The 23,758-nt window shown below is 44.4% G+C and overlaps 1 protein-coding gene across 16 annotated transcripts in view; it reads right to left on the bottom strand.

The window, feature by feature from the left end:
- Ttll5 (tubulin tyrosine ligase like 5) overlaps nt 1–23,758 on the bottom strand; it is a 253,130-nt gene that overhangs the window by 156,494 nt on the left and 72,878 nt on the right. For 13 of the 16 annotated variants that reach the window (XM_028876403.2, XM_028876308.2, XM_028876334.2 and 10 more), the window contains 6 exons: nt 19,499–19,612; nt 19,132–19,223; nt 13,566–13,628; nt 8,390–8,428; nt 4,470–4,627; nt 3,258–3,564 (listed from right to left, as the gene is read on the bottom strand). In XM_028876403.2, coding sequence (XP_028732236.1) covers nt 3,258–3,564; nt 4,470–4,627; nt 8,390–8,428; nt 13,566–13,628; nt 19,132–19,223; nt 19,499–19,612 — 773 coding nt within the window. Of the gene's footprint in view, nt 1–3,257; nt 3,565–4,469; nt 4,628–8,389; nt 8,429–13,565; nt 13,629–19,126; nt 19,224–19,498; nt 19,613–23,758 lie in introns of those variants that run through there. The other 3 variants (XM_028876440.2, XM_028876410.2, XM_028876431.2) reach the window with 3 other exon arrangements.

Below are 23,758 nucleotides of genomic sequence, written 5' to 3'. Positions count from 1 at the left end.
GAGGACCAGAGAGACAGTGACGACTTTCACTTCAGCAGCTAACTGTGGCAGATCTGTTTCCTTTCAGGCAAGATTTTGGTTACTTCAGCTGATCGGCCTCCTGACACTGTAGCCAAGATTACATCAGCTAAGATTAGGGCCCAATCCAAACTCCGTTCCCAATCCTCACACATGTAATCACTAAACATTGTCTGCTCATGTTCCCCAAGGTTAAGAGGAAGGATCTGTCCCAAGCAGACTGCAGATCCTACAAGGTCCAGGACTGAGTGTGTTTTGGAGGATTGGAGTGCAGGGGAGTCAGGCCAGGGAGTCTGCTTGCTCTTGAGTTTTCATGTGTAAGAAGTTCTAGCAAGTGAGCTATAAATAAGGTTACAGCCTTATTACTAACAGGAACAGTTATGAGAGTGCAATATGAATTTGAAACAAGGAATTTAAACGTCCAAATGTTCCCAACAAAGACATTCCTATTCTCATCTAGAGAACAACAGCATGTTTCAGATGCTTCCAACTGCAGCTGAGTAACCGACTGCATTGACTGGAGCCCTCATACTGATAATCAGTTGAAATTTCAAGACTTATTTTGTTTCAAATGAAATTTAACTAAGATATGAAATAACTAAGTTTTTCATATCTATAAACCTTCCTAAAAGGACCCTGGTAAGCTAGTCTAAGACCATCTCAAAGGCATTGGCTAGTCACTGGACCAAAGTATCGGACAGGCACAATTTGTATTAAATCAACTTGGTTCTAAAATCCAAAAGGTTATTAAACAGATCTCCAGGAGGCAAATTACACCAGGAGGTGGCATGCTGTCTCCAACCCTAGCCTTGACCATCCCCAGGAGACCATGCAAACATCCCACAGGACAATGGGCAACAACAGTCTGGAGTCTGCTGACTGACAGCGATCTATCCTACAAGCTGTTTCCTCACTGAAAGTGAAGCCCCTAAGATTTACTAAGAAGTACTTATTTCTACAGCTGCTAAGGAGGATTTGATTGCTGGAATGCAGCTTAGAACACACTTTCATCTTTCATTTCCAGTTTTCTAATACCCCCTACCCCAAATTCAGGAAACAGTTTCAGAAATCCTGATGTGACCCTGCACCTTGGCTTGACAGAGAACACTGAATGAAGCCTGGAAAGGGTCTCTGACTCTCCGACTTGCCTTCAATCGAGGAATCAGCTCAATCCACAGACCAGAGCCCAAGTGCTGGGAACGAGTCCACACAACCTGAACTCACTAATCAGCTATTCTCATTCTCCACATCACCCTCCCAAACCTAAACTCACTCCGGACCTCCTGGCCCAAGTGCAAGTTCCGGCCTCTAGAGAGCACAGGCCGCACCGCAGACTACTCAGCCTCTCCACTCTCTGGCTTCCCTCAGCGCTTGCCACATAGCCCGTCCTTTACGACCTGGAAAAGGAGTTATCCCTCTACTGGCCTCTTTCCACCTTTCTCTTACGACCCTTCTCTGCCAACACATCCATTTCTACGTCTTAATCCTCCGGCCATCAAACCCTGCCTCTTAAGTCTACAAATGCTCCGAATCTCTATCTTGAAAGAGAAAAGCCGACACCTTCATCTTCCAGATTTGAACAATTCTAAATCCCCTTTCTACATTGAGTTTCTTCTCTAACCAACTGCTCTCTCACACGTGAGCAAAGTTTACTTTCTAAAACAAGGTCTGACTATCATGTAGCTACTTAAGAACTGCCCAGAAACAACCCGCTTCCTCTGAAGCCGATGCACAATGTGACAGCATGCACTGGATGGAGTTTAGTTTCTCAGCACTCCCTCCTGACCTCTTTAGCGCCCCCCCCACCAGTCAGCTACTTCCCAAACACAAAGGCTTGTGCCATTCCCCGTTTGTTCTGCCTCCAATCGCCTGCCTCCCGGTAGTCGGAGGCAGAACTACCTCCTCATACAAACTCACTGCAAAGCTCACCTCTTCGCGCATGGCCAGTACAGTCTTAGTGACTCTCTGCCCCACCACCACACCATTTTGCCATCTTCAAGGCATTCTCCACTGCCTAGAACCATGCTTCTTTGTTTGCTGTCCATCTTACCACACAGACTGTAGGTTGCCCATGCCCCGCCTTGCTCCTCCAGCAGTGCTCCCCCTGCCAGCAATGCTCTCCCCGGCAGCAGTGCTCCCCCTGCCAGCAATGCTCTCCCCGGCAGCAGTGCTCCCCCGGCAGTGCTCCCCCGGGCAGCAGTGCTCCCCCCGGCAGCAGTGCTCCCCCGGCAGCAGTGCTCCCCCAGCAGTGCTCCCCCCGGCAGCAGTGCTCCCCCAGCATCAGTGCTCCCCGGCAGCAGTGCTCCCCCCGGCAGCAGTGCTCCCCCCGGCAGTAGTGCCCCCCCGGCAGTGCTCCCCCCGGCAGTGCTCCCCCAGGCAGCAGTGCTTCCCCCCGGCAGCAGTGTTCCCCCAGCAGTGCTCCCCCCGGCAGCAGTACCCCCCCGGCAGCAGTGCTCCCCCGGCAGCAGTGCTCCCCCCGGCAGTGCTCCCCCAGCAGCAGTGCTCCCCCAGCAGTGCTCCCCCAGCAGCAGTGCTCCCCCCAGAAGTAGTGCTCCCCCCAACAGTGCTCCCCCCGGCAGCAGTGCTATCCCAGCAGTGCGCCCCCGGAAGTGCTCCCCCCAGCAGCAGTGCTCCCCCAAGCAGTGCTCCCCCCACGGCAGTGCTCCCCCGGCAGCAGTGCTCCCCCGGCAGTGCTCTAGGGCCTAGCATACTCTTGGCACCGAGCAGGCACTCAGCAATGTCTGCTGATGGGCTGGAGGAATGGCTATCCTACCCACTTCTATGTCACTTCCTTCTACCTACTCAGCACTCGCCTCCCACTTCCCAAACCTGGGAAAATCCAAATCCGTTAAGGCCTGGCTCAAAGATCCCCTCTCACATGACGCTGGCCCGGCCCTTTTTCTGTGTCCTCTTGGGGATCAGAGTCCCAGCTCCTTGAGGTTCCCACACACTGCACCAGAACTGCTTGAGTGCCTTGTCTTGGTCCCTCTGCACTCTCGAGACTATGCCCAGGCAGCATCTATTGGGCCTGTGAAACCCGGGCCATGTTACAGCTCGGCCTGGGACAAGTTACTCTCCAAGCCTCCGTTTCTGCAGCAGCAGCCAAGTCTAAGCGGTCATGAGGTCCCAGGACTCCTGTGATTACCAAAGGGAACAGGGCAGGCACTGACACAGGGGCCGGGATCCAGGACAAGTCAGCTACAAGCAGCCAGACGACCATCACCCTCAAAGGTACCTACCTTAGATTGCCATTATCCTGGAGAATCTGCATCAGATTAAATTTAGACTCCGGCTCTTGAGCCTCAATTTTGCAGCACTGATCACCTTTATTAGTCCACTCAGCAACTTTCATGGAATTTTCTCTGGGTGAATTTTCTACTATAACAGTCAATGACGGCGTGTACTTGGCCTGGTTTTCTCCAAGAGACCCTGCAGACTCCTCCTGGGAGGCTTCCTGCTCTTCATCTTCATTGTCTAGTCCAACTTCTTCCTCCTCTTCGCTTTCTGTCTCAGTTTTAATATTCATTTCAGCTGGTTGGGTAATCACTAAATGCGAAGAATCACTAATGTTGCTGAAAAAAGGATTAAAATGTCCTCTCTCCCAACACCTTCCTTTTATCTTCTTAGCAAAAACCCATTTCTAAGTCAAACTCCCAACAAGACATCACGCTCATCTTACACCCTAACAACCCTATTAATAATCACCATTAGAGTTGATAGTTCTCATCATACCCATGGCTCTCTCACTGCTGAAGGCAAGCCCCACCCCAAAATGCCCTGGACTGCATAATCTCTAGCACATCCGAGGGTGTTAAAAAAGCCAAAATCCCCTCCACGGAGATACAACGAGCAGGGGAATATCATCCGGGTCTACGTTTACTGCTCTTAGACCAGGAACCGTACCTTGCCTTTTTAAACTCATCAATGCAACCCTAGGGACTAAGGAAGGAGCTGCCTGTCAGAGGTGCTCTATGAGGGACAGAAGTAGGGAGTTGTGTCCATCTATGGGCGAGTCGAAAACAGAGCTGTAATGTAGGACAGCCTGCAGAGAAACTCCTTCATCTAAAATATTCATGGCACCTACCCATTTCACATGATGAACTGGCTTACCAAGTCATCATCAAGGCCAGCAGCATCGCTCGGGACCCCACTACTCTGGACACTCATTAGTCTAAAAATGGAGTATTTGTTTGATGGTGGAATGAGAGCAGGAGCCAAAACATGCACTTCGTTTCAGATAGTTTTCCAATGCAAGTATCAAGAAACTGGACATTTTAAATTTTCTAATCTTTTCAAAATTAAGTTTCAGAGCGGGGAGAGATTACCTAGAGCACAACTAACCTCATGTGATCAGGAAAGTTCTGACTCACTGGGTATTAAGGAAGAAACTGGTTAACTGGCTCTGCCAGGACCCAGCTCATACAGTTTGTTGAATGCTCACTGGCAGGTACCTGGGTATTTTGGCCTCATTGCCCTCAATCTGCCACTCCGCCGTCTACGTTTTCGCACCTCCAGAGACAGTAGCTTCCTCTCATAGAGAGCAGCATGCAGCTTGGCCTTGGAGTTCATGCTCTCCACCTTCAGTTCTGGTGCTCCGTCGGTATTCACTCTGCAGGAAACACAACACAGCAGGCATGCCTTTCACAAGTATTCCCCCTTAAACTGTGTGTGATGCTGGGTGCCTGGGATCCCAGCACTCAGAACACCGAGACAGGGGGATCCTAAGGTCAAAGTCATCTATAGCTATACATCAAGTCTGAGGCCAGCCTTAGCTACACAAGACAGTCAAATTCTCTTCTTTATTCCAAGACTAAGCTTGAGCACATCTGTAAGGACAAGAGATTGCCATGGAAACCCTCATGAACTCTAAAGGGGCCGGAGTTCACAGGTAAGTGGGAATACTGCCGTCAACATTAAGACTTTATTAATGGCTTCCCTGAATTTATTAAATGTTCTGAACAGACGAAGATCTGAGAATAAGGCAGTGCCACACGGGGCACTAGGACTCACGGGGAGGTGTCTCTGAAAAGTCAGAGACTGCAAAGGTCTCCCCAGTCTAGTGTTGCACAACTTGGGGACACACCAAGACTCCTGACCTTCTTTGGGACCTATATAGCTCCACAGAGATAGGAGAGAGGCAGGAGCCCTCCAGGTCTTGAGTGGAGTCAGGAATTAAGAGGCAGAGGCAGACATGAGCTGGTAGCAGACAGAAGACAAGGCCCAAGCCCAGCAGGTTCTGAGTGAGAAGAGGGACAGGGAAGGGGCTGGGAATGTCTATGCCGGGTGTTAGGAAGACAAATCACAATCAGGGATGTGAGTGATTGTGGGACCCAGTCCAAACAAGGAGTGGTCAAATCATAGGGCCTCTGCCCTCTGGGCCATCTCACCACACTTTCTGATGGAAGATATCACTAGGATACCCAGACTGACATCCAATGTTTGGCCTCCTGCCTCAGTCTCCCAAGTAGCTACAACTAAGAAATGTTCAATCTTATCCATCATCGTCTTCCCAAAGACTGAACTGCAGAGCTCTGAAAATATAGATCTAGCCAATTAAATAATGAATTAATAACTCAGATGGAAAAGCACCACTCAAGCCATTTATTTGCTAATTGTGAAGTCACATGTGATATCTCTACCTTACATGATAGCATGTTTCTAAAGACTCATCTTTTAAAAACTTAACCTGGGGCCAGGCACGGTGGCTCACACCTTTAATCCCTGCACTTTGAGAGGTAGAAGCAGGCAGATCTCTGTAAGTTTGAGGCCATCCTGATCTACAAAGTTGAGTTCCAGGACAGCCAGGGCTATAAAGAGAAACCCTGTCCTGAAAAACACCCAAACAAACAAACAAGTCTTAACCTGGTTTGAGATAGCTTAATATTTTAGGTCACCTTAATTGAATGGGTAGAAGTTATATCTTAATAAATTAAAGCCCAGTGCTTATGTTCATGAACTAGTCTATTGTATAAAAAAAGAATACACTGGTAAGAGCATGATTCTTTAGAATGTTACTAAGTACTCTGATATATTGTATTCTGTGAATGTCTTGTGTCCCTCTTCCTCTCCCTTCTGTATCTGTGGCATGCACAGTGTATGTATCTATATGCACCTATGTGGACAGGTGTGTGCATACATGTGTGCACGCAAAGGCCAGAAGAGAACACTGCATGTCCTCCTCTATTACTCTCTGACTTATTCCCTTGAGACAGAGTGTCTTACTCACCACTGAAACCAAGAAACCTGGAGCTTGCTTTGTAGGAAGTCTTTCCTAAAAACCCAACCTTCTGACTAGACTCACTCTGTAGTGCCCTGCAGGATTCCTCTTTCAGTTCTGTTCAGTCTGCATCAATGCTACCCTGAACAAGGAGTTCAGTCACTCACTTCACCTAAGCCGCTCTAAGAAAGTTAACAGACGAAACAGAGCCCCGAGTGCCTGCATCAGATAGAGGGATGGCATGAGCGCAGAGCCGACAGACACAAAATAGATGCTGTGGAGGGATGCTAAGGAACTGCTAATTCTTTTCTGTTTGTTTTGTTTAACTGCCTTTCGCTTTTTCTTATGTTCTCAATTCTACTTATTTTAGTTACTCTAGTCTGCTTTGTACAGTTTCTTAGATGGACTCCAGATCTGTGACTTCAGTCCTCAGAGTCCTCCCTTTGCTTCTTGCATCTTTTCTGACTTTGAGACAAGCTCTCGCTATCTGTAGGCCAGGCTGACTTGAAAGAAAGCCAGAAGCCCTTGCCTTGGCATCCAGAGCAGCTGGACTGCAGGCACATCCACCGTGCCGAGCTCAGCGCTCAGGTTGCAATGGAAGCATTTAGAGCTACAATGATCCCTCAAAGCACCACTTCAGCTGAAAATCACACATTTTCGGCTTTATTTTTATTACGAATGATTTCAATATACTTCCTAATTTCCTTTGTGATATCCTTCTTGATATGCATAGATTAGTTAGAAACGTGTTACTTCTAGCCAATATTTAGAGATTTTCCAAGAATATGACAGTATTATTTCAATCTTTTTAGATGTAGTAAGACTTCTTTCATACTCTAGCATAAAATACCATAGCCTAGTTTTTATCCGTTTAATCCTCTATACTACCAAAATATCCATATGAATATTAATAAGTAATGACAGCTAAAAACTGGAAATCAAGGTCCATTTGTTTGAAATCATGTTTTTTCTTTTTTAGTTTTTGGAAACAGAGTTTCTCTGCTATAGCCTAGCCTAGTCAAAAAAGTAGCGGAGACTGGTTGTGTGCCCACCACAGCACCCCTACATTAGTCTCTATGTACTAGGATTACATGTATGAGCCACCACACTCAGCTTTGAAATGCTCTTTTTGTCTAAGTTTTTAAAAAATTTCCCTAACTTCCAAACTGATGGTAACATACCTACGAAGTCTATTCTTTGACTAAATGCTATAGGAAACTTATAAATTTTGACTTTCATTTAGAAATAAGCTACAAGTAATTAATTTTAGTTTTCCCTTAGGAGGCAATCATGTATTCCTTAAAAGTTCAATGTACGCTTTAGAAGGTTTGGGTGTGGGTGGTGGGATGGCTCGGTGGGTAGTGGCCTTGCTGTACAAGCCTGGTGATCTGACTTCCACTCCTAGGACCCATGTAAAGGAGGAGGAAGAGAACCGACTCCACAAAGGTGTTCCTTGACCTGCACACATGTGCCACACGTGTGTACTCCACAAAAGTCCCCACACATCATCCACACAGAGACACACACAGTAACTTAAGTTATTGGATGAGAAACCAGGTTTTAATGAACTCGTAAGGAAAACAAAGTGGGATGCAGGCATCCGCGCCGGCCTTCTTGTTATACCGCGACTGAAGAGGACAGCGCAGGGCAGGCACATGAAACGGCTGAACTCTGTAACCTGCAGCTGTGTGTAGGCTGAAAACTTTCTGGAGCAGCTGCAGTCTTGACTGAGGCAAAGCCATGCTGGTCTTTCCTCTGGCTATGTTCTGCTCTGTCCAAATGAAAAGCTACCTGTGTGCTGAATTCCAACAGGTCCAGTCATATGCCTCAGGAATAACAAAGCCACAACATAAACATGGATCTAAGGTGGCCACAGTCTTGAAGTCTCACTAATACCCTGGTCTCTTTCACCCCACCAAGCAAGAAATCTATTATTATCGGGTAAAATGACGTAATACAGTTCTAATAAATTAAATCTCACACCTGCTTTATAGTATGTGGCCACAGAACACTTTTTCAATAGAAAGCATTTACATATTGCTGCTACTCATGATGAGCCAAACTGAAAACAGCTCTGTAAGGCAGACTGTGCGTCTGTGCATGGCTGCATGGCATGCAGATGGGAGGATTTGTCAACTGTGAAAAAATAGTTACCGTGTTCTTCCTGTCAGCAAGCTTCTTCTTGGGTTTCCCCTGCAGATGCAGAAAAGACAACAGGGTTAGAGAGCGCCGCCCACCCGCTCACTCCAGAGTTCACACACACAAGGAATGCGTTCGTCAAAGCTTTACTGGAGCCTTGACATCTACTTAGGGCAGACTGGGCATGTTTTGAGGAGAAGCAGAACATCCTCAGAGAAAAACAGAGCACTATGAGGCAGGATCAATTAAAAATGGGGAACAGGCAAAGAAACTGCAGATAAAAAATGATAATAATGACTAACATTTTTCCTTCTACTTATAAAGCAAATTATTATTCCTCATGACAATGTGAAGGCACTTATTACCCCCACTGTCATGTGCATGCAGATGTGTGCATGCACGCATGTGTTTGCATGTGCATGTGGTGTGTGTGCATGCCTGTGTACACGTGTGTGCATGTAGATGAGTGGAGATGATACAGGGCTTGGAAGGGCTGCACTGGAATTCAGGGCTGAGATCTGGCTCCAGAGCTTTCTGCTTTCATTGAACTATTTCAGAATAGGAAACCATATCCTGCTGTCATGGGATTCCAAGGACTATTCATCAAAACTACACTTTCCACAACTAAAGAAAAAAAGAAACCTGTTGAGAGAGAGAGAGAGAGAGAGAAAGAAAGAGAGAGAGAGAGAGAGAGAGAGAGAGAGAGAGAGAGAGAGAGAGAGAGGTTCCCAAGCTAAATGCCAACTGTGCCTGTTAAACAGGCTTTTGCTTTTCCTTTACAATATATATCCTTCTCATTCAATTTCCTCACTAAACACTGGGGGTGGAGGATGTTCCAGTCTGAATCTTACTCCTTCCTGTATTTAGTTCAGCATAATTTAATCACTATTTGTGGTGGTTTGTATAGGAATGGCCCCCAAAGAGTCATGTGTTTGAATGCTTGGCCCGTAGGGAGTGTGTGGGAGCCCGTTCTGGGGTTCCTCGTGGCTTTACCCAGCAGGTCTGAATAGAGGATGATCAGGACCACGGGCCTGAGTGCAGGTGCCTGAGATGGTCTGCACTTGGCTGTGCTGGGGGAGGAGGTCTTTTGCTCCACCCCCTTGGCGTCTCTATAAAAACCCTGGACCAGAGACAGTTGGGGCCCGTTGGAATAGGTTCCAGGCCCTCTCGAGGCTATCCTTTATTTTCTATCTGTTTATCTCCGCAAGATTCTCTGCTATAAATCCTTCTAATATTTCCTGCTGCTCGCACTCAAGAAAACTCTGGGAAGCTGTGGGGGTGGTGGGTAAACGCCCCACAGGAGTGGCACTATTAGGAGGTGTGACCTTGTTGGAGGAAGTGTGTCACTATGGAGGTGGGCTTTGAGTCTCATATGCTCAAGCTACGTGCAGTATACAGTCTCTCCTGCTGCCTGAGGATCAAGATGTGGAACTCTCAGCTCCTTCTCCAGCACCATGTCTGCATGTATGCTGCCATGTTCAACTAGGATGATAATAGACTAAACCTCTGAAACTGTTAGCCAGCCCCAATTCAATGCTTTCCTTTGTAAGAGTTGCTGTGGTCATGGTGACCCAGAGTAAAACATCATTGTAACGTTAATGTATCCACCACAAGGTGCTGGGCAGCATACCACTCACCATGAAACCGCATGTTGTTGGTATGTCTTTACTATGCATACTTCCTAGTCAATTCTCATTCTATTAACTTGTTCAATCAAATACTTGGTCATTTCAAAAGTATCATGTTAATGGAGACACAAAGGATACAAACTGTGGGATTTTTTAAAAGGCAAAAGTAATATAATATTACAAAAGATCAAGTGAAAGAGTTTCAGCAGGCTGTTTTAACTTCTCCTGTACCTTCCTATCCCTGACAGTGTCCTGATATCAGTGCGTCAGAAAACTCAGGATGACTAACTTTCCGCCCAGACAATGGTCATCTCCAGGGATCTATAATCATGGCCCCTAAGTATGATCCCATGGACAGCTTTTAATAAGTACCTCCACTTCCCTCCAGGGATGGGGCCAAGGTATAAATGTCACTTACAAGATCCCCCTGGGTTACTAGTTTGCAGCCAGAGTTAAAACTATTGCCATACACTAGGACACTAGATAAGATACTGTTTGCCAGAGCTGACCGAGCAGACAGGAAGGGCTGTGGGAAGGGACAGCAGGCGAACAAACCCAACTACAAGAAATGAGCAAATAATCAGTTTGAAATTGGCAGTAACAATGTACAACAATTCAGATTGAGAGAGGAAATCGAGTGGAAGATGTGAGGATTTGGAATGAACACATGTCACTTCTTTCAAAGCTTATTTTTCTATCATGTGATAGTTTCTGACCATGGACAAAGATGGCCACAGCACAGCACTCACTCCAAAGGGCTGATGCCAAAGTCCATGCCAGTGAATGAGGTCTTTAAATCCAGGAGGAAAGACTTAGCGAGAGTTATTTAGGGATGGATGGAAGGTATCACAAGCAAAGGGAAGTTTGTAAGGATAAGAAGATATGAAAAAGCAAGAAAATACAGCCTGATTGGGCCGTGGTTGGTACAGAAACCTGGAGATGAGACTTTAAAAGGTTACCAAGAATAGATCATAAAGGCATCTCTTTGCTAAACAGGAAAATTTGTTTTCTTAATAAAAAATTCTAGGAAACTTATATGCAAGAGTTGTTAGCTGAAACCTAATGAAAGAATACAGAAATGTGTCAACTTGGATGATGTAGTCTAATTAAATGTAGTATTTTATCCATATAAATTTAGGAATATACAATGGGTGGTGGTGGTGCATGCCTTTAATCCCAACACTCAGGAGGCAGAGCCAAGTGGATCTCTGAGTTAGAGGCCAGCCTGGTCTACAGAGCAAGATCCAGGACACAGAGAAACCCTGTCTTGAGAGACCAAAAAAAAAAAAAAAAATATTTAGGAAAATACACAATTATGGATTTTTTGTTATTTAAAAACACAAGGTCTTACTATATACCCCATCTGGCCTGGAAAGCAGGCTGGCCTCAAACTCACCAAGATCCTGCCTCTACCTCCAGAGTAGCGTTGGGATTAAAGGCGTGCGCCACCACGCCCAGCATAATAATGGGTTATTATAACTCATTTTCAAAAGAAACTGCACTTTCTCCCTGTCACAACTATTTTAAATGCTACAGATGCCACTCACTGGTTGAAACCATGGTGGCTGGCAAGGCTGCTGCTATAGAGCTCTGGATTCAAAATCCTCCTGCCTCAGCCTCCAAGTGTTAAGACTGCAGGTGTATGACACCATTCACATATACCATACATCACATTTCTCAGTCCAAACAAAATGTTTCATAATTATGGCTAGGCTGGTAGTTTCCAACTGGCCTGCTGTACCTTCTTTCCACCTCATTAAACCCGAGCATGGAAAGATCCAGCATCAAGCATGGAGTCCACGTCAGTACAGAAACAGAATAGTAGATCTTGGAAGGAAACCTGTGCAAATGCCTATTTTAAGCAACTCATGAATTACTTCTAAATATGACTGGATAATCAAGGCCACCAAATATATGCAGATACTTGACAGTAAAAAATATTTTTTTTTTAGTTCATAGTTTTTTGCTTGATAGTAAAAAAAATAGTTCTCTAGGTGGAAAGAATGAGTATGGAGAAGTTATATAATGTAAAAAGCTGAAAAGATTTCAAGACAAAAAGATTTGAGAAGACATATATCCATGAACCATGAAAGCTAGTCAAAAGTACAAATAGTTCCTGGATATAAAAGTTGTACTTTCCCCAATAGGAAAATAAATGTAGTAACTCCTGCCTGTGATCGCAGCAAATGATACACAAAACAGAGCTAGAGACTATTTTAGAGTTTTAGAAGACACAATTGAAGGAGCCCTCAAGAAGCTGGGCATGGTGGCTCACGTCTCAACGCCAGCAGGGAGGAGGTTGAGGCAGGCCAAGTGAAGATCCAGGCCTACGTGTGCTCTAACGTGAGCCCATCTCAAAGAAACCACAAACTCCAGGGATATAAAGCTAAGATATGAGATGAAAAGAATAAAAAAAGAGAGAATACAGCTAAAATGTATCAGTAGAATTCTACAGAGAAATCAGAAGGAGGAGAAAGGAGACTATTCCCATTAAAGACTTATGATTGGGCTGCAGGATGCAAAGCCAGGATACAGACAATTGACACAGTAGGACACGTGACCTGCTGAAGGGTCTGACCTGCACAGACAAGGAAACCTTGGCAAAGTTCTCAGTCCAAACTCCAGTTTGTATGAAAGATCTGGGGCTGTCTCCCATGCAAACCCAAGTGTTGTCAAGAGCTATGTGTGTGGTTATTCAACACTACTTACCACAATTACACAGATTTGCAAAATGCAAATCCAATTTCCTATAATAATAAGAAACTGCAAGAAATGGCTGAAATCTGGGTATCTATTTTAAGACTTCCTCAGAAAACAAGACATATCCTTAAAAAAAAAGAGAATTTCTTCAAACAACTAAGGTGCTTCATTAAAACAATCAATTACTGAACGATGTACAATGTGGTTATACCGCATGGGCTACAAGCGAACCCAGGTGAAGCGACCCTGGTAGCTGTGCCGTGGGAATTCTCTGCCATTGATGGACCCGCCTCGTCTTGGGAGCCAGTGACTCTTTTGTTCTTGAAAACCAGGTGATTTTACCATTTAAAACTGTGCCTAGGGGATTCCGTACTGTTTCCTGACTGCAGACGCAGTGTGACCAGCTGCACCATCCTCCTGCCTCCGTGGCTTTGCTGACACGCTGAACTGGCCTCTCAAACTGTGAGTCAAAATAAACCCTTTCTACAGAAAAGGAGGAGGGAGGGGGGAAGGAAGGAAGGAAGGAAGGAAGGGAGAGAGGGGAGGGGAGGGGAGAGGAGGGGAGGGGAGCATGCAGAAGGTGCTGAGTAAGGATCTTTAAAAAAAAAAAGAAGGGAAATGCGGCATCTGGTAAGACTGCTCAGAGGACTTTTATGACTTAATTTTTGGCTTTTACAAATATTACAAAATGCTGAGAGCTGTTAATACATGCTGGAAAACGAGCTATATACTGGGTTTTCTGAAAGGCCTTTTCTACCCCAGGTCCTGTATGAAGACTTGGGTAAAGCTGCTACCCTTCCTTAGATATGTTTTCTCTTAAGCGTGTGCTCTCGTTCTGAATACTTAGCTGAGCAAACTCCTACCTGTCCTGGAATAGGCGTGTGGCCAGCATATAGTTCATGGAGGTTTTGTGTTCAAGGTAGGACCTAAAGGACAAAGAGAGAAGCCAAATTATTCCTTAAATTTAGTTCAAGAGGGAACGGTAGAAATAAAACCACAAATCAAGCACCAAATCGATAGACTGTTTATATACTATTTCTAAAGTGCCAGGATGGGAGATGGGTGTTAAGGTAAATGAGAACCATATAGAGTAAGAATAAACAGAATAAAACAAAGAATCAAGAGAGGATTTAACATAGAAAACAGAAGACAACGTTTTTTTTAAATTAGTAAGAAGTGATACACTACAATCAAAATGTCACACCGAAAGGTAAAAAGAAAACCAACCAAGGAATCATATGCACAGACGAGGACAACAGAGAACTGGGGAGAGCTGCATAAAGGGGAGTCCACCTGTCCCCAAAGTGGGGGCGCCCAGTGCTCCCATGCTGTTTACCGTGGGGGCGTGCATTTCTTCTTGCAAACTTCCAGAAACTGGATAATCTGCGTCACTAACCCATTCATACCTTCTCCACACAGCTGCTGGGTGTGATTCTGCAACTCCAGCCAGACGAGTCTCCTAGGAGCTTTCTCATCCCACATTGACCCTGGACCCTGAGCCTCTAAACAGAAACCTTTCCAGCATCATGGCTGCTCACTCAGGTCCACCCTGTTGTACACAGCCTTCCTTGACAGGAGCACTCTGAGTCGTGCAGGTCTCCTGGTCTGACCTGCTCTGTTCCTCCTGAGACACATGTCACATGCTGTCTCCGAGAACACTTCTTCCAGAAAAGCTGCCTGATGCAATTCATTGCTAGATACACACCCAGAAGACACACTCAAGAATGCCAGCGGCATAGCTCTCTTTGACAGTTACAGACCAGAAAGAAGTCCAATGTCCATCAACAGAAGAATGTGAAATTAATAGCGGTTTCAACACACAGTTTAAAGGGGGGAAGCTATTCAAAGGGAATGAGCTGCAGCCACATGAATCTTGGTGATGTGCTTAATGGAAGGAGCAAGATTACACAGAACACACACTTTCTGTCTGGAAAAGCAGTGAAACAGACAAATCCGCTTCTGTACAGGAGAGGGTAACTGCTACAGGCCTTGCTCTCCAGCACAAAAGTCAGAGAAGTGTACAAGATGGAGGAACAACTGTTTTCAGACATTAAACAAACAGTGGTATGAGCTGAATCTTATTAGTGAGAAGTAACAGAATTAAATCTTACAACTTCTCTGCCTTTCTTCCTACAGGCGATTTCGAGAGCATTCATAAAAGGGAGGATTCAAGTAGAGTCCCGCAGTCTCTAAGACAAAAAGACTAGATTGAAGCTATAAAAAGCATCTAGAATTTTCAGGGCAAGGTACTAGAGAGGAGCAGACTATACATACATGAGAAAAAAATTCCCAAAATAATGATGAGAGGTCCCTTGAGTTTTGGGGTGCTCAGGCAGAAGGTAATGGTCTTCTGGGCTAACCTAAAGGCAATGGTCAGAATAAAGACCAACCAAGATTAAATGTAACTCAAATATTTCCACAGTTCACTGGGGGCTGAAAATTGAGTTCCAGCTGCCAGAACACAGGGATCTTCTTGAAAGCTGGGTCGCTTCACAGACACCCCAAAAGTGTCTTTTGAGGAAGATATATGCTGGGCTTATATTAAAGGAACCCTAACTTTGCCATAACAATGTTCAAAGGCAACCTGAAAAGATTGTGCTGATCTAGAAGTAACTCAAGTGCCTGAACAAAAAACTAACAGGATTTAAAGTGGGCAAGGAATCCAAACACTGAAGATATAGCATTTAAAATGCATAGCAACTGATCAAAATTTACTATACATATGAAGAGGGTATCCCATAAACCAGTGGTTCTCAACATATGGATTGTGATCCCTTTGGGAGGTCAAATGACCTTTGCACAAGAGTTGCGTATCAGATATCCTGCATATCAGATATTTACATTAAAATTCAAAACAGTAGCAAAATTAGAGTTATGAAGGAGCAACAAAATAATTTTATGGTTGGGGTCACTACAACATGAGGAGCTGTATTAAAAGGTGGCAGCATTAGAAAGGTTGAGAACCACGACCATAAACTAAAGGAATGCCAATCAATAGACTCAGAAATGACAGATAGGAATTAAAACAATCAAACAAACGAAAACAAGGAGGAAGAGGCAGAGGCAGGTAGATCTCTGAGTTCGAGGCCAGCCTGGTCTGCAGAGCAAGTTCCAGGACAGCCATGAACCCTGTCTCAAAAAAACCAAAACCAACCAAACAAACAAAATAGATATTTACTAAAAAGTATTACAATGTATGCACAAAGGTCTAAAGAAATAAAAAAGAGCTGGGCGGTGGTGGCGCACGCCTTTAATCCCAGCACTTGGGAGGCAGAGCCAGGCGGATCTCTGCGAGTTCGAGGCCAGCCTGGGCTACCAAGTGAGCTCCAGGAAAGGCGCAAAGCTACACAGAGAAACCTTGTCTCGAAAAACCAAAAAAAAAGAAATGAAAAAGAGGGAAACAAGACATAGAAAAAATACAAACAGGAATTCTATAACAAAAAAGTCAATACTGGAAATAAAATGTTCACTAGAATTATTAGAAGTTAGGATGCTACAGACAAATGAAAATTGACCTAAAAAAAGAAAAAGAAAATTGAAAATTGATCTAAAAGACAAAAATAAATGTCCATGGCACACCACAGTCAAATAGGTAAAACAACTATAAAAAATAATCCTGGGGGCTTAGTTGGTAAAGTGCCTGTTGGGTAACATGAGGACCTGAGTATGGCTCCCCAGCAACCATGTAAGAAGGTTGGGGCAGTGGTGCATATCTGTAACATCAGCATTGAGTGTGTGAAAGCAGACACACAGGGTTCACTGTCCAGGCAGCCTGGCCAGACTGAAGAGCTCCGTCAATGACAGACCCTGTCTCAAATACAAACACACAGGACAGAGAGATGGCTCAGCGGGTTAAGGTACAAGTCTGATGGACCTGTGGTCTCTCCCTGGCACCCGCATGGGAGAAGGAGAGGATCAATTCCTGCAAGTCACCTTTAACGTCCACACAAGCTGTGGCACACACACACCCACTGCCCCTCCCTATAATATACCGAAAAAATAAGATGAAGAGCGATCAAGAAAGACACCTGGTATTAGTCTCTGGCCTTTGCATGCAGGTATCCACATGTGGGTGGGTGAGTGGGAGAGAGGGAGGGAGGGAGGGAGGAAGGGAGGGAGGGAGGGAGGGAAAGGAAGAAGGAAATGCAAAAATCCTCAACACACTGAACTCAAAGCACATTTAAAAAACTAAAATGATTTGAGCACGTAAGACTCATCCCAAGGATGCAAAGATGGCCCTGAGTGCTATATCCCAAGTGCAACAAGAAAAACAAAGACAAAAGATTAAACAAGCTAGCAAGGATGCAGAAAAAGAGAATAAGAGCACCAATCCTGTGGCAGACACCCTTTCAACATACACTTTATATCTGCCACCATTAGCCACCTAAGAACTCTCAGGAAATTTCAAGATTCAAGTTTTACAAATTATATTCTCTGACCTCAATAGAAGTAAACTGAAAAATCAGTTACTAAAAGATTTCTGGAAAAACCCAAATACTTAAAAACAACAACAAAACAAAACATACTTCTAAATAACGCAAAAAGAAAGTGAACAGGGAAATGAGAAAATATTTGAAACAGATGAAAGCAAAGCATAACAATCAAAATGTGTGGGATGTCACTAAAGAGGAACCTAGTCTGGAATTCATATACTCAATACTTAGTTCAAAACATATTACAGACCTCACATAAAGGCTAAATTAGCAAAACTTCCTACTGGAAACAGAAGAGGAAAAGGCTTTGCCCCACAGAAAGTGGCAAATATTTCTTAGCAAAGAAATACAAAGTAGTTAAACTGTAGCAAAAACCATTCTTATAAAATGAGCAAACCAGTCACAGACTTGGAGGAAATACGATACAGATACATGCATACATGCATATATACATGTACACACACACACATACCCAAGAAAGGGCCTGTAGCAAACACAGCCTTTTGTGACACAGTAACAAAGAGACAGACGTGCCAACTGCAGAGGATGTGCTCAGTACTGCTGCCCTCATAGCAAATCATTCAAGCCCAGAGAGGCCTAGTTTGCTGGGTTGACAAAGCACAGTGACACCAGGTGACAGTAAGAAAGGGACCAACTGGAGTTTCTCAGCCTCTTGTGTGAGGTGTAGAAGTGTATCAGCACTGCTCAGTGACTCGTCCAATTCTACTCGAGCTATGTACCCAGGAGAAAGGATTTTAAGGGCACACAAGGCCCCGCCCATGGACACTCACAGGGCTTTTCTTCACAACGGCCACATAATGGACACACCTGGTCCAGGGCAGGAGAATAGATAAACTGTGGTAGAGTAACACAACCAAACAGTACACAGGAATAAAGACTGTGATAGAGTAACACAATCAAACAGTACGCAGGAATAAAGAAACTGATAGAGTGACACAATCCAACAGTACGCAGGAATAAAAAATGGATTTTACTGCTTCATATGACAACAGGCATGAACCTCAAAAATTCTGTATTAAAAAAAAGGAGTCAAATGTAGCAATTATATTCCATATGACTCCGCATGTCTAAACGCTCCTGGAAAACCCAGTGACAGAAAGAAGGCCACTCTGGAGGGTGACTGTCGCGGTCCACACAGGACTTAGGAAGTTTTCTATGTAATGGATATGGAGTAGTTAAACTGTTTAATTTGCCAAAAACCACCATCAAAATGCACACTTGGAATGGAGTCACCGTATCTAGTGTCTGGAAACTAGAACTGAGTACTTATCAGAAATAAACAATGCATTATTTAGGCACATACAGTGAGGACAAACAAGTTTTCAAATCAAGATGACGAAAAACATAAAATTAAGAACAGGGGAATGGTTAGGAGGGAGACGGGGAAAATGGCGAGGGTGGGCTGGAGAGCTGGCTCAGAGGTTAAGAGCACTGGCTGCTGCTAGTCCAGAGACCTGGGTCCAGGTCCAGTGCCCACATCAGGCAGGCAATTCACAACTGTCTGTAACACCAGCTCCTGGGAATCCAATGTCTCTGGATCATGAGACCATTTGTAGTCATGTGCACACAGCCACATGTACATGTACACATGTAATCAAAAATAATAAAAATGAATCTTAAAAAACAGGGAGAGGGCTTCAACATAGGTTAGTTACCATTGATGGCCATGTTCTTGGATTTATGAATATTTGTGGTTTGCCTTTTCCCCCCTCTCTTTGAAGTTCGGGTCTCAGGGAGCCCAGGGAGGCCTTGAATTCCCTATGCAGCAGAGGGTGACTTTGAACCTCCTGCCTCTACCTCCTGAATCCGGACATTATAAGCATGCATCATCGTGCCTGGTTTGTGGATTAATTGTTATTTTAAATAAGGTAAGAAAGGCAGCACATTAGAAGCGATAACAATGAGTCACTATCAAGCTAATTCTACAGACTAGAATTAGGTATAACTTTAGAAAAAAAAAAGGCAGTCACCTCACCCATATATTTCCCATGTCTCGGATGTAGGAAATATGCGGATAAATCCTCCTCTCCGGTCATTCTCTTCCTTTACCCTTCGCAAAACTTTGATCTAGGTGGAGGAAGAAAGAACAGAAAGATAAAAGAGTGCCTACTTGGAAACCTGAAGTTATAAGGCAAAGGCAGAGCTACAAATACAGAAAATGACACTAATGTATGGAAGAATCATTGACACACAGGATGTTTCCTGAGGAGAAATTTCTCCTATCTAGACTCTTTCTCCTTTTGGAGAAAGGAGAAAAGTGTGTCGTAAGTATTACGAATCACTCACTGATTTGCACTGAGCCCTTGTTAACCCACAAAGGCTTGAAATGAAATAATCTTTACCTCTTCCATTGACAGGCCAAGCACAGAGCCGCCTAACTTCCCCGGGACCTTCTCCCGGGCGGAGGCCACCAGGTTTTTCATTTCTGCGTCGCTGGCAGAGAGTGGACGGGCGCGCTAAGAGGAAGAAGATCAAGGCAAGGTTGAAGGGAGCAAGCGCCATCCTCTTCCCCTCGATCCCCACCCAACAGCAGTATCTTTCAGACCTGCAGAAGCTCAAATCTACAGCCCAATTTCTAGAATTAATCACTTAGCCCCAAACCCCAGGAAACAGAAAAAAACTTCCGAGGCAAGAAGAGAAATGGTAGAAATCTGCTAGAGACCGGAAACAAGCAGGAAACGGTGAGCAATGCCGGTGTCTCCTCAACGTGCAGACTTAGTGTTGGTTTGAAGGTATAGCCAATATTTCGGGGACAGGGGAAAAACAAAAAACAAAATAGCCCCACAGAGATGAGAATGTGTATTTATTCCAGCAAATAATTATGTTCTCTTTAGCACTGGGAGGGGAGAGTTGGTTGACCTGAGACAAGAAACCAAGGACTACGCTTTTGCTTTCAAGCTGGGTGCTCTGGGATGTTCTAGAAACTGAAAGGCAAATCCTGAAAGCAGAATCATCAGTAAATCTAAAGCAGGGCTCTTATGAAAACGCTGCTCCTCAGAGAGCACTGTGCTGCTCAACATCAGGACTGGATGAAGGTTGACTGCCCTGTGTTCCAAGGAGGCAGTCCTGAAGCCATGGCCATAACAGACCTACAGATGATCTGGGTTCCATCTGTTTCCACAGCGTGAGCAGGAGTCTGAGGACCACGCTGTCAGTGATTTTGATCTCACACAAGCAGAGGAGCCTCAAGTGTGAAAACACACTACTATTGAAACTGATGAAATGACTGATGAAATACGACAAACAAAAATGTCAATGAGGGAAAAAAGGGAAAAGTAATCAAACAAGTATAGGCATGAATTACCTTCCTAGATTCCCTGAAGAAACCTGCATCAAGGAGAAGCAGGTCAACTGTGAGCAGCTAGTGCTGTCTTCATGCTTGGACCAGCCATGTGTGTTTGTGGGTCCCCAAAGTTCACGATGAGGACCTACCCCCCAACTGGTGGTATTTGGAAATGGGGGGCTTTCAGGGCAATTAGAGTTAGATAAGATCCTATTTGTGGCGCCTTCTTAGTCTAATAGCGTTAGTGCCAGAGACCTCACTCACGCTCCTGTGCTCTCCCTGTGTGCACAAACAGAAGTGCTTTGAGTGGACAATGAAATGTCAGCTGCTTGCAAAGCAAGCCCGCAGAAGTTCTATCTTGCTGGAATCTTGGTCTTTTTTTTGTTTTGTTACCCTTTTTTTTTTTTTTTCAAGACAGACTTTTTGATGTAGTCCTGGTTGTCCTGGAACTCCATTTGTAGACCAGGCTGACCTTGAACTCACAGAAATACCCATCTTTGCCTACCGAGTGCTGGGATTAAAGGCATGTGAAACCCCTGCCCCACCTGGGATCTTGTTTTTAAACATCCCAGTGTCTAAAATAAACAAGAAATAAACTTTCTGCTAAGTCACCAAGTGACAAGTTATAAATAGTACACAAATCAAGAATGGTTTTTCCCTTTGAAACTAATTGCTTGCAAACTAAGCATAGGAGTTATAAAAACTAGATTTTATCATGGGCAAAACTCCATGACAAGCTACCTATATGATGAAAGATTACGAAATCAGCATTTATTTATCTAAGCTTTTACTGTGGTATCTTCACTATCTAGAGAAGTAAATCAATAAATATTTGTTTTACAAGTGAGTAACCATCCTGGGATAATTTTAATTCCCTTCAGTCTCTAGGGATAAAGGGAACATATACTGGAACTGACCTGCACAAAGGAGAGTGTGAGTCTCTAAAGTGTGATGATGATTAGTAAAGAAGAACTGAAATAGGAGAGGAAAGGCTTGAGGACTTTTCTTGTCATCCCACACGGCAAACGAGCTCAGCTAGTTCCCCTGTACAAGTACAGCTCTGATCAGAAAGCCACGTAAAGCCACTGGCAATGAGTCTTCCAAAATCGAGAAGCCCTCCTGTCTGATCCAAAGGGTACTCTATTATCTATTTTAATGTTGGGGGAGTTAGCAGATGGAACCCTGGGCCTTTGTGTGTGCTAGCAACTTCTCGACTACTGAGGTATATCCCCAGCCCTTGATTTCTTTGAGAGAGGATCTCAGGCTAGCCTTAAACTAGTGATCCTCCTGCCTCGGCCTTCCAAGTACTGACATTATGGGTATGTGTCATCACATCTTGCTGTTAAGGATACTTTAAAGTCATCTCAAATAATATAATGAGGGAATAAGACATGTTACGCAAATGACTGCATGCAAATGAAGACTTTCGTCAGATTTCTAAAACAGACTGATGAACTAAAGCCGCCTTAGGCTCCTAAAGTGCTGAGGGCGCGATTCCTACAACAGTTTTCGGGGATGCAGCACTATATGTCTGGGAACATAGGACTAGCCAGTACTAAGTAACACCTAACGGTCATTTCCAACTCTGCTTCTTTGTAACATGCTTTCCAATATCCTTGGGTCCTCCAGGCTGAGATACTGATGGACAGATTTTTCTCCCCAGCACAAACTTAACAGCACTCCTGCAAACAATGAATTAGCAACCTAATAGTTAAGTTTCTCTACAATCGCTTTCAAGAGCCTCCTCCTTACACTGCTGTGTGCATGCACAGCACCTTTCTTACCCACATCCCACTCTAGTCCTGGATCCTGTGTGTGTCTCCACAAAACACTAGGAGGTAAGGAATGACAGGCAGGGATCCAGGCTAGGTAGTTTGAGGTAGGATAAAGGAAGTTATGACTTGAATTACAGATAAGTGAGAAAGAATAGAGAGAAGAGAGAAGGTTAGGAGGAGAGAAAAATCAATGTTTGAGAGTGCCACAGCATACTAGGACACCAAAAGCAAAGAGAAAAAAAGGAGTCAGAATGTTCTGTAAAACCATCACAGCTATCAAAATCAAGGGAGGACTGGAACACAGCTCAGTGGTCCTCCATGCTTGCCTGGCATGCGAAAGGCCCCAGGTTCTTCCTACTACCTAAACATTTTTTTAAAAAAACCTTAAGGAAAAACAGCCATCCTTTAGTTTTAACTTCCAAGTCCCTCCCCTGCACTCTCTGATGGTAATATAATAAATTACATATGCCAATGGGCTGACTGACCACTGTAGAAACAAGCCTCCACTAACTGAGAGGCCACTAGCTCTGGGAGATGAAGGGTACGTAAACCTTCAAGTGCCCAGATAAATTTTAAACAGCCAATTAGTGTCTAGGTTGGTTATTTGGTCTTGGGTTTGGCTATGGACAGCAAATAATATTTAGATACTTACTAAATATGAAACATTACATTCTGCAGAGTTTTGAATTCTACGATCATGTCACCAAACACACATTATAGAACCATATGAAGCAGTTACCAAACATGACACTAGACACCCGGAGGACTTTTCTTTGCCATATAAACCACTTTATTAGAAGCAGGGGTTCAGGAAGCTGCCGTTCAGGCTTCCAGAGCAGACAACTGTTGGGATAACTGTGGCAGAGCTTCCTCAGCTCAGCGGGGACAACCTGAGCCTCTGAGCGACCTGACCCACTGCAGAAACGGGCCAAAGCCCCACACTGAGCAACACCCTAGAACATGGCAGCCAATTTCAAAAACTGCTTATGGCGACAGTAAAGGAGCGAAGGCTGATAGTGTCAGAAAAACGTTTGTCTTATTTTACAGGTCGCATCTGATTCCCACAGGTTTCTAAATTCAGTTACAAACCGCTACCCATATCAAGTACCTTCTGTGAAAAAATGCAAATGAGCCCACACTCAATGTCAAAAGGGTGCTGACACCAGCTGTTGGAGCAGTCTGCTTCCTAAGATACTTGAACCGGAGACAGTTCCGGGGTGAATTCTAATATTTTCTTTCCAGAATATTTTGGGCAAAATGATGGATAAGCTCTGTTCATCATTTCAATCCAACTGCCTTTACCACAGCATATTCCCCCTTGGGAAGTGAAGGCCCTGAGCTACCACAGCCTCTGTCCTCATGGTCTATAACCATGATACTGGTACATGTCTCTCCACATTCTCTATTTTGTGTTTCCAAATTATACAAAGAGTAGGGACATGAGATAATATAAAATCTCCCATGGAAGGCCAAAGCTAAAAGGCTTTCTATTTCAGAAACGGGGATTAAAAGTGAGTCAAGTCTCCAAATGACCCAGAACTTAC

Source organism: Peromyscus leucopus, chromosome 14 (genome assembly GCF_004664715.2).
Source record: "Peromyscus leucopus breed LL Stock chromosome 14, UCI_PerLeu_2.1, whole genome shotgun sequence".
Lineage (NCBI taxonomy): Eukaryota > Metazoa > Chordata > Mammalia > Rodentia > Cricetidae > Peromyscus > Peromyscus leucopus.
The sequence above is the reverse complement of the archived record's forward strand: the minus strand, read 5'-3'. Positions and strand labels throughout refer to the sequence as shown.